The sequence below is a fragment of the Rhopalosiphum maidis genome, chromosome 2 (genome assembly GCF_003676215.2).
Source record: "Rhopalosiphum maidis isolate BTI-1 chromosome 2, ASM367621v3, whole genome shotgun sequence".
Lineage (NCBI taxonomy): Eukaryota > Metazoa > Arthropoda > Insecta > Hemiptera > Aphididae > Rhopalosiphum > Rhopalosiphum maidis.
In genome coordinates this window covers 73233582-73249908 of record NC_040878.1, presented here as the reverse complement: position 1 = coordinate 73249908, position 16327 = coordinate 73233582, and the positions used below count along the sequence as shown (strand labels likewise).

The following is a 16327-nucleotide window of genomic DNA, read 5'->3' as shown; positions in this document are numbered from 1 at the left end:
GAGCCATTTAATAGTTAGCTAAATAATGTAATTTTAGAGAAATAGTATACAATATTATTTTTAGTTATAATTTAATTAAATAACTTATTTCTTACATTTTCATCAGTAACGCCTGAAAGTAGAAGAATATAAAGGTTACCCGTAGTATAATCGCAATTAACGAGTTGTGTCCCAATAATAGAAGCGGGATACACGAATTATGTTCCAACTGTTTTATAAAGTTCTAGGTACACAAGTTGTGTGCTGATAAATTCAAAACGATATTTTACACAAGAATAAAATATTTATAAAATGTATAAAAACGGTATTATTTAAATAGTTGCCAAATATGTAATATTATTAAAATGATTTATGTAGTTATTTTTACTTTTTATTTATATTAATTAGACCACAATTGATTATTGTTAGGTTAGGTAATTATTTTTAGTACACTAAAAAGAAACAAGAATTGTTTTTGAAAAGTTAAAAGGAAAAGGAGTTATTCAAAAATATGTCGAAAACGATACTTTTCAGTTGTTCCAAAAGTTATAAATACAATATGTACAATGTACATATTATATTATTATTTATTCATTTTTAAATAATCAAAAATCAAGTATATATTATATTAACTGAATATAGACTTTAATTTCAGGCTAATATGAAAATGAAATTAGTAGATTCTCAAGTACAATCAAAAATAAATAGTTTCTTCACTTAATTTTTAATTTATTTTATTTTTATCTAATTTTAAACATACATATAAATATAAACTCATCAATAAAAAAAAATGTTTTGTGAAATCAACCGGTTAATAGAATCAAAATGATCTGAACCAATGTGATCACATTAAGCGGAATTCACTGTATACCTAATAATATGACAATTTTTTTACGAATTTCTCATTTCTCATTTTTCATATATAATATAATATATAACACAATTAACACATCTTTAATTGAGTTTAATATTGTAATGGAAGAATTTCTCAATGTGAATTTATAAAAATGGTTTTATTTACTTTTTTGCCTGATATTTAATATTATTAAAACTATTTGTGTAGTTATTTTTAATTTTAATTTATATTAGTTAGACCAAACTTGTGTGTAACACGAAAAAAACCGAGGGACACAATTCGAGTAACCTGAAAAAACCTAAGGACACAATTTAGTATTTGGAACACATCTCATTTGCAGCCAGTATAATATATCATTAGTTATCATTAATGCGTTTTTATTGCACATACTTGAAAATAATGGAAAGTAACTACATAGAAATTGTCTTAAAATTCAAAGAGAACTTTGTAAGAAGACGATAATAATATCACACATATAAACACTTTTAAATAGTGCTATTAACTATTCATATCAAACATACGAGTAAATAGTATATACAAGTAGGATAAAGTATATTGAAAACATAAATAAATTATTTGTTAAGTGTACAATTTACTATATTATGTTTTAAGAAATACATATCCAAAATAAATTTAATTATATTAAATTTAATTTTCAGATATATTTTATGGTTTAAATGATAATTTCGTTGGTATGTATCAATCTTTTATAATTTAATATATTTAATATATTTTTTTTTTTTATCTTTTGGTGAATAATCAATAACTTTTTCACAGTTGTAGATTTTATATACAATTAAAATAGAAATTTATTTCTAAATAATAATTGATAGTTATCATGACGTCGTACACATTGAAGGTTAAATGAAGAATATCGTAATGTTATTTGTTTAATATATGTAACAACAATCATACATAAGAAAAAAAATAAAAAAATATTTATGATTCGATAGGTTCTATAAATTAAATGTACAAATTCGTTTTAGAAATAGTATCACACAACTTATTCCATCAATATCCAATAATAAAAATGATTGTATATTGCATCTACCTTATTGATTCGAAAATAAGAAGAACACTAAAGAATAAAATATCAACACATCTTGTTATTATTTAGTTGTCCAATTTATAAATAGGTATTTCCTTTTCTTCTCAACAATAAGTGATTTTGATCGCATTGTTATGTGTTTTAATCCTCACCTCAAAATTTTCTATTTTTTTGATTATTAAAAATTATAAGAATTTCATTAAGTAATTTTGCATCTGTCATTAATCGTTATTCATTTTTAAAGTTTATGTTTTAATTGTTTGTTTCGATCATCATCTGTATATATCTAAATTTTTGTTATTTTTTTTTTTAATTCTAGTCTTATTTTATTTATTATTTTCCACGCAGGGCAAAATAGATAATGACCACATGAAAGGAATTATGTTGTCCCTTGTAACTTGTTTCGGGTTTTTCATGCGTTCGTGATTGTTTTTTAGAAAATTCAGTATACAGCTTTCATGAAATACCATTTAAATTTATTATAAGTGGTTTTTACTTTATTCTATGCGAAGCATTTCCTAATGTTTAGGGTATTACTACTTCTTTCGGTTATTTTTTATTATTCCAGATTTTTTTTTTTTGTGTTTTAACGGAGATGTTCTACGATTAAAATTTGTATTTAATCTATTAAAAATCTTCCTAAAAGCATTCCAGTACTAATTGTTAATCTAAAATACTTGATTTTTAAACTTAATTGTAACAAATATATTTATGTATTTACATACAAGTGTACCAATGAAATCTCGTAACATCAAAAGCTTCTCATATATATATATATTGAACCAGATAAACATAACGTCTAAAACTTACTACCTCATAACTGTAAATTGATCAATACATAATAAATACCCCAAAATGGATAATATTGTATCCACTTTAAAAATATCAAACAGCAATGTATTTATTTTTTAATGGATTACAAAAAATTTTAAAATGTATTTTAAATTGTTATCGTTTATACCAAACTTAATTATTTCTTAATAGATATCTGGTTTATAGTATAAATACTAATTTTTAGTAAAAATTAAAATTATATTTTAGGTAATCAGAAAAAATTTGAAATAGAAAAAAGTGGTAAAATTGATAAGAAAATTATGATTATAAATAAACGTGTAAAATGTATTACTTTAGAAAATACTAAATTGATTTACATTTTCAGCAAACAGAGCTTACCAAAAACCAAGTAATTAAATTTAACATAATTTTAAGCAGCAATACTAATAATTAGGGTTCGGATATAAATGCCCTTTCAAAAAATTCACTATTTATTAAATAAATTATGTACATTATGTACAAAAAAATTTGTAAAAAATTAAATTACATTTGCATTAAATTGTACATTAAGAAGAATTTACAATTTCAGCCTTGTCTATTTTAAAACTAGATTACTTGGTGGTTACCGGTTAAGTTCAAAATGAAAATAATTTATATTACGTAGTAGGTACTGTGTAGGTAGTACTTAACTTTCAATGAAGTCAATTTTTGTACAAACACATTTTTAGCTTGAAATATATCGTTTAAGACATTCCAAAAAAAAAGTTTCAAATCCATTGAAATCCGAGCCCTACTAATAATAAACTTCATATTATTGCTTACAACGTTCTGAGTAGAGTTTGAAATTAACCAACAATATATCAATTGATGTACTTTAAAAAAGGGTCTAGTATAAGGGTCTGTTAGTAAATATATCATTAATTCATAACAACTCGTCAATTATCAAGTAGGTAGTGTAATAATATTTACTATGATAATTTTTTTTTAAATACTAAGTTTTTGTCCAAAAAACTATTTTGCATATTTTAAGGTATTAAATTTAAAATAAAATGTATACAACAAGAAATTCTTCTTCTTAAAAAAAAGACATATAAACCGAACACGTTATTGAAGAAGAGTTAATTGATGGTATTTCCTGAGATTTGTCTCTCGTTTAACGATAATAACGATAGAACGATAAATTATATTGGCCACATATCGTAATTTTATAAAAACTTCATGTTTGTATTAATAAAATATTAATGTTATGAAATCGATTATGTTATAATTATCATAAGACCAATAATAAAACCATATTCAGTTATATAAGGTATCTTGAACGGTGTTTTATTTTTTTTATGCTCGTACAACGAGTATACGATACCAACGTATAATCGAGAACTGTTCCACCATACCTGACTATCGTTCGAAGATGTACAGATGACCGATTTTTGTATGGCAGTGGCATGCTCTTGCTGTACAAACTACAAAGTACAGCTTCCTTGTGAATGCATAAAATAATTAAAACATTCCCATTTTTAATTTAAAGCATTTATCATGTAAGGACATTCTGTAATTTTAATATAAATTCACTTGTCGCTATTAGAGTCTTTAGGTTAGAGTGCATATTTCAGTTACTAACACTTAAAAATAATTATATAATTTTTATGTTTAGATACATCAATACTGGATATAAAAGATATAATAATGCTGAATAAAGGTATAATTGTTTTAAAGCATTTAATTAATATTTAAAAATCATTATTTTTAATTATTACCCAAAGCATCATGTAGCTATAAACAATAATAATTTATTACTACTTATATCAGTTGTATCTATATTTTAATAAATTTAAGTAAATAATCGTATAATAAATCATCAATAAATTATTGTTATATTTAATTTGTATAAGTTTTTATAATAAAGTTAAATAATAAAACATGCAATTCTACATTTTATCAACAGTTTTTAACCCCAATCCCATTGATACAGGTAATAATAAGTTTACCTATATTTGAATGTTTAGTTATACTTAAAAAAAATATGGAATAATGTAGATAAACTTGATAAACGGATAATTAAACGATTTGTACAGCTAAAAATTATTGAAACTGTCGAATTCAAGTGAAAAAGGCTGAATTTAAAAATAATAAATTTATGCTTAGAATTATTTTTAAATGACGTAGTAATTATTAAGAAAAAATATTGTTTTAAAGGTTAACCTAATGGACTTGTTACAAATAGTTCATTACCTATATACCTTTATATTGTTATTATCTTTTTGTTTTTACACAATTTTATTACATAACAAATTCCAAATCAGATAAGTACATTGTTTGAAGAATTGTATTTATATTATGATTTTGATTTAAAATTATATTAGATATAAGTACCTATATTTACTGTAGTTTATTTCGTATCTATTCTTGAATATTTATCCTGTAAATCCACACGTACTCTGTCAAGTATAAAAATAATTTAATTAATAAATGATATGTGTGTGTATGTGTGTGTGTACGATCATGTATATATGTATTATACATGGTTGTTCGAGGGTGATGTGGATGAGTGATAGTGAATCACTCCCACCCTTTCAAAATTGTTGTGTTTAAAATTTTAAATTAGAGTTGGAAAAATTGTAATATCCAAAAAATGCACATATACAATTCAACTTTTTTTTTAAAAATATTAAACAGCCATATTATTACAACACTTACAAGATTAATTTTTGCTAATTTTTTTTATATTGGATCAAAAATATCTGACTGAGCTTAGTGAGCTATAATAATATTATGATTTTTATTATTTAAGATGCAACATTTAGGCAATTTTTAATCTTGTAGTAGACATTCGAGATTTGTATGATAGTTATAATTGATTATTAGTGTGATACTCAATATGTGGTATATTGGTACAAATACTTTTGGTCAATATTCTTTAAGTAAAAAGATTATAATCGGTATTTTTAAAAATGTTTAACCCCTTTGATTTTTATTTTCGGAACGCCTCTGAATATATTATATTCATTATATTCCAGTGGTATTAGACGAAAAAAAGGGTCCAGCTCGGAAAAATTCCCACCTAGCTGAATTTTGGTACACACCTTTATGACATCGTTGTAAACTACTAGGTGGGAATTTTCCGAGCTGTAAACCTAATATTACTGAATTATTATAATTGAAATAGGTTATTACGTATTAATGAGATTATCAGAATGTGAATATAAATATATATGTAATAGTGTAAATGAATAATACATTTTGCAGTTGATCCGAAGTTTTACAAACTGAATGAAAAAGAATTGAATTTGATTAAAACACGTAAGTTCGATAATATAACTAATTATTATATCAAAAAAATATGCTCAAATATAAAACATAATAACATCTAAGCCCTAATAGCTAAAAATTGAATATATATCTTACTGAAATATTTATATTGGCTGATCTTCACGCGTTTCAGCAAATCACGTGTAGATACACGAAAAAAATTATTTCATTTGTAACGTGCATAGTTCATACTGTAATTCCAAAGTCATGATTTTAAATGATTGTTAAGATAAACATAGTTGTAAATAATTTATTAATAATTACTCAATTAAATTTTATTAAGTTTACAAAAGTACACGGCGTAAAGATTTTGTATACTCGACCACCATGGTACATTTAAAAATGCTGTACTGCGAACTTTCTTATAATTTATGACGTTCCCGTTCATCTTTTACTTGATCTTAATTTATTTAGATCCTTAATTTAGCTACAATCCAGTTGTTGCATCTTTTTGGAAGCTATTTAATTATATTATGTGGCTTACTATAATATAATTCAAATATGTCGGAGCAAGTATTCGTACATTGTATTGTATTTAATTAATGTTATTATAACAATCGATTCCGATTTCTATATTTATACCAAGATCATGGTTTGGCAAGCCCCAAGTTTCATAATTATTGTGATATAAAATATTTCCTGATAGTTCTTAAAATCAATAATTTGTTACACCTTAAATTTTAAATAATTCTAATTATTATAAGATAGTATAGGTACTTGATTATTAAATAAAAATAATATGATTATTTTAATTATTTTTAGTCATGAAATGTAAGTAATTTTTACTCGCATTTTGTTTTTATTTAATATTATTTAACTTATAAAACTATTAGTAATTACATTTTCTAATACTAAATTATTTAATTTAGAAATTTAACTGATATAATAGGAGTTTAATAACATTAGGAATTACATAGCGATTTCATACATCACTAAATTTAATCCCTGATGATGTACTCTTCACGAAAAATTTGAGCGGCAAAATTTGTTGAATCACGTATACGTTGTTTTACAATATTAATTTTTTTATTTTACTTCAATTTTTGCCGAGTCATATTTACATTGATGAATGGTAATATTTAAAATTTTATTACATTATAAATTACATTACAAATTTTATTTTATTAGTAAATATCTCGACCGTATCGGTACCAACACCGATTTTCATAGAGACTTTTTTGTAGACAATTCTAATAGGTATATCAAATTCATTGAAAGATTTTTACTAATCATTATTCGTTAGTTAAAATCTAATAAATTAATGAAATCTATATTCTATAGTCAATTTTAAATTGATTATTACATTTGTATAATTGAATAATGCATACTTATTTTCAGTTCTACCTAAAAAAAATGAGCCACCTAATCGTTGTTTGATAAGACATTATAAAACAGGTATTTCAATATTATTTTAAGATAATATAGTTCTAAAGAAAAACAATAAGTTTTCAATATAGGCCGAGTTTCCACGTCCATCATTAAAAATTAGTTCTGCTTTCTTCAATTATCTTCTACAATTACTATTAAATAAATACAATTCATCTAATACTAGGTGAGAACGCAGTGGGGTTTTAGGTGTTTAAACCCCCCTCCGAATTATCAGAAACAAAAAATTAACTACCTGATCTCCTAGGATTTTTTTTCCTGCGTTCGCGACTGTCTTATACTATTTCCTACGAAGTTAAAAATATTTATAGTGATGTAGATTAATTTATTATTCATTGCCTATCCTACTTTGGCGTTAAATCAATATCTTATTTGTCTATAAAGTATTATTTATTGGCTTAATTTAAAAGTATGGAAGTGATCTATCTAGTATCTACTACACATACTCTTGTAAGATGTTATGTGAAAATATGCATTTTTAAGAACCGGTAAGACCCTTATTTAATAATTTTAAACACCGGAATCGTAACAAGAACCAATTCATTTTTATTTTTATGAGCTGAACCGGAAACAGGAATAGGAATTTAATGATTAAGTTACTAGTCTCTGGCGTCTCTGATACCAACTACCTACGTTTAAAGGAGTAATTCAAATGTAATTCATATACTTAAGATAAATATATCAGAATTTCTTCTGTAAATTAAATTTAATCTAAAGACTAAATATTTTTTAATATTTATTTAAACATGTAGTCATGATCTAATCTAGAATATAAATGCAATATTTATAATTTATAAAGTTATCACCCAACATCTTTATTCAAAAAAAAATACTAAATTATTTAGGATAGGTAATACACAAAATATTTTATACAAATACCTGTAATTCAGTATTAAATGACAAACCATCAATGTTACCTAATGAAGTAATGAATGTTTTGTTATATTTATAAATAAATAATGAAATTAATTTTTATATTTTATATGCAGTACAGGCATTGTGTAAGTACATTTTTACCAACTATATAAAGATAGGGAATGTTAACAATACTAAAATTCTTGTTTTAAACTAAAAATCCCATCTATAGTATATCTTAACAAAAATATTGCGAACTACATCGAGAATAACTTTACGAATGGTAAGTTAAAATTATTTTTAACTACTATAGGTTTATACTGTTTATAGGTATAAATCAACTATCAAAATTCTAATAGTTACTAATAAACCTACTACCTAGAAAAGATTTTTTGATTAAATTAATTTTTTTTTCTTTTTCATTTTCTTTAAATTGTAACTTTTATTTAAAAAAAAAACGAAAATTATAACAATTAATGAAAAACTATTTCTTAAAGATACCAACTTGCTTAATTTTAAATTAATAGAAAATTTCGAAACTTTTTTATAACAGCTTAAGAATTACAAAATAAATAACAAAAATGTTTCAATAATATTTTAATGGCCTACATTAGAATTTTAAATACTTGATACTAATACATAAACCTTGTTTATTAATATTTGCTAATTTTCGTCACGAAGATCAGCAATTCGTATTGATTACAAAATATGCATATAAACTATTTAATTTGGGATATTTTTAAATTTGAATTGTTTATTAATTACAATAATTCTTAAAAGTATTTTTTTACAGAATCAGTTATGAATAAAAATAAATAATAATTATTATTATTTATAGATATAATTTTCATTTTACCATACTTGTATAGTTGTATCTGCTATTTATTACCACTACAAATCTTATAATATGAGTCAACAGCAGTGACTCGCCCTCCGACCGGATTTCAACACATACAAATAATGTATAATAGAATAAAGTTTTATAAGTAAAAAATTTACTAAAAGTATTTATTTAATGGATAAATAAATTTAAATTAAACCAAAACAATAGGAACATCTTACATGATTAATCACAGAATATAATATTATAAATTACTAATTTATCTTTGCACTGGGAAATCAGGTGATAGGAACGATTTATTAATATTATTAAGTTGATGACTAGCGATAACTCGAAATTGATTTAAATTTTAAGATAAAAATTAACCATGATACAACGATATCATAAGTTTGTAAAACGAATGTATATGTATTATTTAATAAATACAGGAGAAATATAATATGTTATTAATTTTTGGTTTTTCGGCCGTTTATTGACAAAATCCTCTAATATGCTTACGACTTCCAAAATAGAATAAAAGATGTCCATACCTTCGATAAATTTAATAAATTGCCTAACAGTTTGTATTTGATGGAATATTAAATTCTTTCACGATATTTTGTTTTATTTAGTTACCTTTCTCCAACCAATTGTTTCACTCGAATTTTGTCAGCTATAGCTATATTTAAATGATTTAATTATCGTTTTTGAGACATAAATGTTTAAAAACATACAAAAATACGAACGATAGACATATGAGTATATTATGACACTAAGTAAAACAAATCTAGGAAAAAAAATCCCTATCATAGGAAAAAAAAGTCCCTTACAAGCTAAATACATTATTTGTTATTTTATTATCATTTACATAATTAAATATAATCATTATATTTATCTATGTAACACTTTTTAACATATTTATAAGTATAGCTGCAATCTGCATTTAAAATTGTCAATAATTGTCATTTGTACCTACATAATTTAAAAAATATTTAAAGGTAAAAATTTTAAATAATTTTAATTTGTCATTTGTATTATATAATTAAAAAAATGTTAAATAGATTATTTAAATTAAATAAAAATGACCATTAATTTTATATTTTTTAATTATTTTAAATTTTTACCCTAAACATTTTTAAATTATATAAGTACAAATGACAAATGACAATTATCGACAATGTTAAATGCAGATTGCAGTAAGTTATACTTTTAGATATGTTAAAGAAATGTTAAATAGATAAATGTAATGATTATATTTAGTTATGTAAATCATAATAAAATAACGAATAATGTATTTAGTTGATACAGCGCTTTTTTTCTGGGGCTTTTGTTTCCGATTACCAAGTAAAACACACAGTACACGCTATAACCATAGTAAAAATTTCAAACCTGATGGTAATTGCTCGGCATTACCCAAGTTCATGAAGTCTGCAAAATATAGTCGGCGCAGACGTATAGTTCAATAGTAGATATAGTAGAAAAAGTATTGTACTCTAGAATTTCTAAAATTCTTTTTACTAAACGATTAAAAATATTGATACTTTGTCTTATACTCTTATAAATTATAATAATAACCAACACTATTTTATTACGGGTCTTGTGAGAACCTTTACAACTGTATCTATGTCATCAGAACCGGTTAATAACTGTTCCACACGACTCGTACGCAATAACAAAGGTGATGATTGATTTTCATTGATACTATCAATTAACCAAGTTGGAAATTTAGCTTATTGGAACTCCACCGGCTAAAAAATTGTAATTAGTGAAGGTACCTACTCTCACGACCACTTTTTTTAAGAAATACTAAGAGCATTGCGAAAAAACTTCCAACATTGACATATATTGACATGACCGGTCTCCATATATAACTCCAGAACTGAGCAATAGTTGGCCAACTTAACAAAATACCTTATGTTAAATACTTTAAGTCATTAGACTATCATGATTATGGTACTAGCGGTCATGAATTTAAAATCCCTTCGACTCGGCATAATACAACTGTCAAAATAAACCAAATAACAAGCTTTCATCGATGATAAAAGATCCTGATTGGCGGCACTATTACATAACAAATTATGTAAGAATAATATATGATAATATTATCGATAAAACTTAATTGAAATTACTCTATAACTAAAAAAAATATGCAGTAGTTATATTAGTTTTAATATACTATAAAATATACACAGCTGGTTAGTTACAAAGTTTTTACTTAATTTTTCGTATACTAATATTTATCATTAGATTCTAACTTAATATATTAAGTAAGCTTACTAACTTAACGATGAGATATAGACATATAATCAAAAGCTACTAAACAGATAAGGGATTTAGCGGTTTCTCCTATTTCAATGTAAATTATTTACTTTGTTTTAATTAGGTTATTTTTAATGCTTAATTTTATATCAATTATTTGTTTACTTGTTTATAATATTTTATAAATTGTTATTAAATTATTTAAATTATTTATTACGAATTTTTAGTGAAGACGATGAGCCTAGATCGAGTGAAAAATTTACAATCACGTATGCTATTCTATATTTATGGACGCGCGTAAACCAAAGCATTACAAAAGAAGTGGCCAGCTTAATGAAGCGGGTCATGGCAGTTATTTTTTACAGTGCATTGGTATGCGTGTGCCCAGCCTACTATCTATATACAACATTAAGATTATCTTCAAATAAAACTCAACTTAAATTTACTCTATGAGTAATCTTTACCCTGCAATTCTGTCGAATTTCTAGCTTTTATTATATAAAATAAGTTATAATATTCAATACGGTAAAATTTACCACTACTATTTTCAAACCTTCCTTCAAAATTTTAAATAAAAAATACTCTTAAATTTTATATATTTATGTTTACAGCGTATTTATTAAGACATGAAAGCTATAACTTTTACGTATTGAGAATGAAAAATATGAGTAAGATATTTAATTTACGAACTTTTTGATTTTAGCTGTATACTTATTGCAATAACAATATGAAATATATTTTTTAAATTCTAAGTTATAAATATTATTGGCAGAAATGGGGAGTACTTGGGGGATTAGCGCCCCCTCCCCCAAATACGCGGGAATAATAATAATAATCTATACGGTTAAGAGTTAGGATAAAAATAAAATTACCAAGACTTTTCAATAAGTCCTTTTTAATAATAATATCTTTAACAATCAAGAAGGTATAATAAAAAATAATTAAAGAATAAATAATAAAAAAAAATTAATGAATAAGAAAACATAATTTGAACAACTTATAAGTAATATGTTTTATTAAAGTTCCATATACTTTGTTTAGCGGTAGGGTCTAATGTTATATACATTTCTATTACTTCTTCATACATTTTAAATGTGTATTTTGTTTTGTTTGGATCTAAAATGAAATTTTAATAAGGATTGCTAACGTATGTAAATTCACACTAATTTATTATGGATTTTAATATTTACTATTTTCAAGTGTTAAATAGCATAGGTACTAGTATACCGTATACCAATATTAAATATTTGAACATATTATTATTTAAATATTATCAAAAATTGGTAGGTATTATTGGTATTCAGGCCCGGATAGGGACCAAGAAACTAACTGAGCACAATAATTTTACCAGCCCAGTTAATTTAGCTAGATATTTTAGCAAGCGACCCATGTATCATAATAGTCTTGCGGCCAATTACGCTTATCGCGGCAGCTCACCAGTCCAATCCGGGCCTGTTGGTATTAATGAATAAATATAAGATTTTTGGGAAGTAGAAAATCTCGCAGGGGAGCCAGCTGCCTCCCCCATGCGCACTCTTATGAGTATATCTAATACAATCTACAAGAATAAGAAAATTATAAACTGTTTTATAAACTTGTAGGTATTCTCTTGAAACAGAAACAAATTAAGAACCCTACAGATTTTAACTTACTATACTAATTACAAAACTGATTCAATTAATTTTACTTGTCTCCTTATACAAAAATATATTATAATGTATATCCATTGAAAAAATGAAAACATTAGATAAAAGTTTTTTGTTATTATTAAAATTTTGTTTACTTCCACGCATCAATCAGGATAATATTTTTTATAATTTTTTATTACTTCTTTTTAGACATAATACCGTTCCATATAGACTTTTTCAAAAAGAAATTTGATTTGTTTAAAGGTATGCAACTTTTTAATTATTTTATAATATTTTTTCATTCATCATTAAGTAGCTTTGTATAATCTATCATTTACTAAATTATAAAGTCAACTATAAAATTAAAAATTTCATAAATTGAATAGTATTATAGGTGTTTCAAACACTTGGTTAAACATTAGGTATTATCGTGTATCTATTTTTATAAGTTATAATACTCGTATATTTTTTTATAGTTTATAGCTATATGATTGAGTTACACCAACACCAATTACAATGTTTTCTAATAAGAAATAAAATGAGGAATTTATATTTTAATAGCTTAAATATTTTATAAAGAAACATTAATACTATTTCAAATTTAATATCCGATTAGTATAATATTAATTATTAAACTAGTTTTACATGTTTTTGAAATTATTTGAATGGAATAGCAATAATAGCATTATTGTGTTATTAATTGATTATATTTTCAGACGAAGAACAAACTCTAATTTTTGATGAGCTGGAAGTTGATTTCTAAAATAATCCAGGATCATCTACAGCAAAGAATATCCAATTAATACACTTATAGACTCATTAGAGGACTAAGATTTATGCACTTACTCTACACTGCAATTTTACATTTACAGAAGTTATATTATTATATAAATCGTTTTTAAATATACTAAGAGGGCTGTATAATTAGTTTTACGTTTTTTTTTACTTTATATTATAAAAATTTTAAATAAAATTTATTGGCCACCAAAAATATATTATCTTATCATAATATTTATAGGTTATCATCGGTTAATATACCAAAAGATAATTAAATTTAATACATAATGATAATATGTAATAAGTAATGTTATAATTGAATTCCTTTATTAGTTTTATTGTCTTATTGATGCCAGTATTGTATTATAAGTATAATTATTAAAAATATTTACAGTTAATAGATTTTACCAAAATAAAATGCATGGTAGATCCCTATATTTTTTAATTATTTAGTAAATTAATGAGAATTACACTATTATATCAGCACAATATTGTATTAAAAATAATATTGAATTGCTTAAACTGAATTTTTATAATAGGACATAGTACATACAAAATAAAAAAAATTTAAAACAAATAGTATTCTACATTTATATTATACTTATCACCTATACATATACATCATACTTATAAATTGAGCTATTTAGTGTGAAAGCATTTTTTTTTAGTGTGAGCCAACAGTTCACATTAATTGTTGGCGCTGCGACAGATCTTACGAAAAAGCAGTTGTTTGCCGCAACTTGCGCAGATGTTAGACAGATATAGATGACCAATATATAATAATAAATTAATTACGAATTTTCAATATATATATATATATATATAATAACAATACGACACTTTCGCAAAGTGTTACAAATAAATATAATATTAGACTAACACGAGGCCCCAAAATAATGATAATAATAACATACAAATAATAATCATAAATAACATAAAAAAATATGAATTTTACAATAAATTATGACCTGAAAGTTACCTTTTAAAGGCAAATAGTGGTATATAATATAAAAGGAAAGATATAGACCTGATTCCGGTAGCGGTGTCGATCGCACGATCCAAGTTGGCAGTCTTCACTGGTATGATGGAATATGAATGGACGATGTAACAAGTGTAGTATTATAACATAAGTTACTAATGACGCGAAAATGTGTAATAACAAACACGTAGTTTTTGATATCACTGGACAACAAACCGGGCACACACGTACACAGTGTAGAGCCGACGCAATGACAAATAAATCGACGACTGTAATTTTATAGGACACGAACTTGCGTATAATAAAAAAAAGGAGCACGTGGTTTTTGTGTCACCATACAACAAAACGGACACACACATACATAAAAAATGTGTCGAGCCTACCGCGGCAACAACACACGTCGACCGGTTTTTAACGAATGTGTCAAAGGTGTGAAGATGGCGCAGCAAAGTTGACACGTCGATCACAACTTGACCACTCGGGAAGGAAAATGGACAATTGTGATGACCGGACTGTCACTTGCGTCGCGATGGCCTTTGACCCGGCTGAAACGCGCCAAGAGGATCGGTGTTCGAACATTAATTATCGAAATCTGTATGAAAAGGATGTCAACGTAATTACCTATTTGTATTCTCTCTCAGACCCACGCACAATATAGATTGCTTGCACCTAACATTGTTTTTTATGACTTTTAGGTAACCTCAGAATGAAATCACTTATTGGTTATTACAAAAATTATAGAGAGAATGACATACCCATAGGTTTTATATTTGATTGTTATTTGATTTTGTATTCGACTTTTAAAATAAAAAATTTATGTAAATTTAAATATCATTTAAATTGTTTTGAGACAATACTTAGACAAATCAATATGTCATACCCTCAAAAATGTTATTCTCTATCGTTTTTGTAATAAGTAATTTTACTCTAAGATTACTCAAAAACATAAAAAAATGATTCTGCGTAAATGTGTTTTATCTATGTTGTGCATAGGCTAGAGAGAGAAAACAGTGTGCTGACACCCTCTTAAGAAAAACTTTTTTGAAAATATTTTTTTATATAATTTCAAATCAAAATAAAACGTTTGAAAAAAAGCAATAATTTTTAATATTTTTTATCTTTATCATTTTTTTTAAATTTTACTTTGAATACTATATAGTAGAATTGTTAGTTTTTATTCTTTGATTCGATGGTGGTTTAATCAATTATATTTTAAACTTCATAATAATTAGGTGCATCATACATTTTTAATTTCATATTCTGAAGTTGAATATTTTTTGGATTATTTCGATTTATCAAATATAATTAAATACAAGCTATGCCTGTTATTAGGCATATGATATAAAATATTTGTTTTACTATAATAATTACTATAATTATTTATTTATATTTACTTAACAATTTTTTAATAATACAAAACTTTAAACAGTGTAAATATATACCTAATTAAAAAGTAAAATTACCGAGTTAATATCCAAGTGAAAAATGGGCATAGTTGCCGTTTAGCTCTCACGCGATTTTTTTTGTTGATACATACGTATTTCAAAGGGTTAAGAACGATAGTGCGAAAACGAATTTACTCAAATGATTATTTTGGAAGTTATACCCTTCCGAAGTTTGCGATTTTACGTAAATACGCATGCACACAACACATGTT

The 16327-nt window shown here is 24.6% G+C and overlaps 1 protein-coding gene across 1 annotated transcript; it reads left to right on the top strand.

Moving 5' to 3' along the window:
• Positions 1-2944: 2944 nt before the first annotated feature.
• Positions 2945-13917, top strand: LOC113553093. The gene is made up of 13 exons (XM_026956240.1): positions 2945-2957; positions 3043-3066; positions 4312-4356; positions 4603-4629; positions 5904-5957; positions 6729-6737; positions 7305-7361; positions 8342-8353; positions 8440-8490; positions 11514-11555; positions 11898-11954; positions 13125-13178; positions 13631-13917. Exons 3-13 carry the CDS (start codon positions 4344-4346, stop codon positions 13675-13677), a joined length of 423 nt encoding a protein of 140 aa, XP_026812041.1. The 5' UTR covers positions 2945-2957; positions 3043-3066; positions 4312-4343; the 3' UTR covers positions 13678-13917.
• Positions 13918-16327: the final 2410 nt, after the last annotated feature.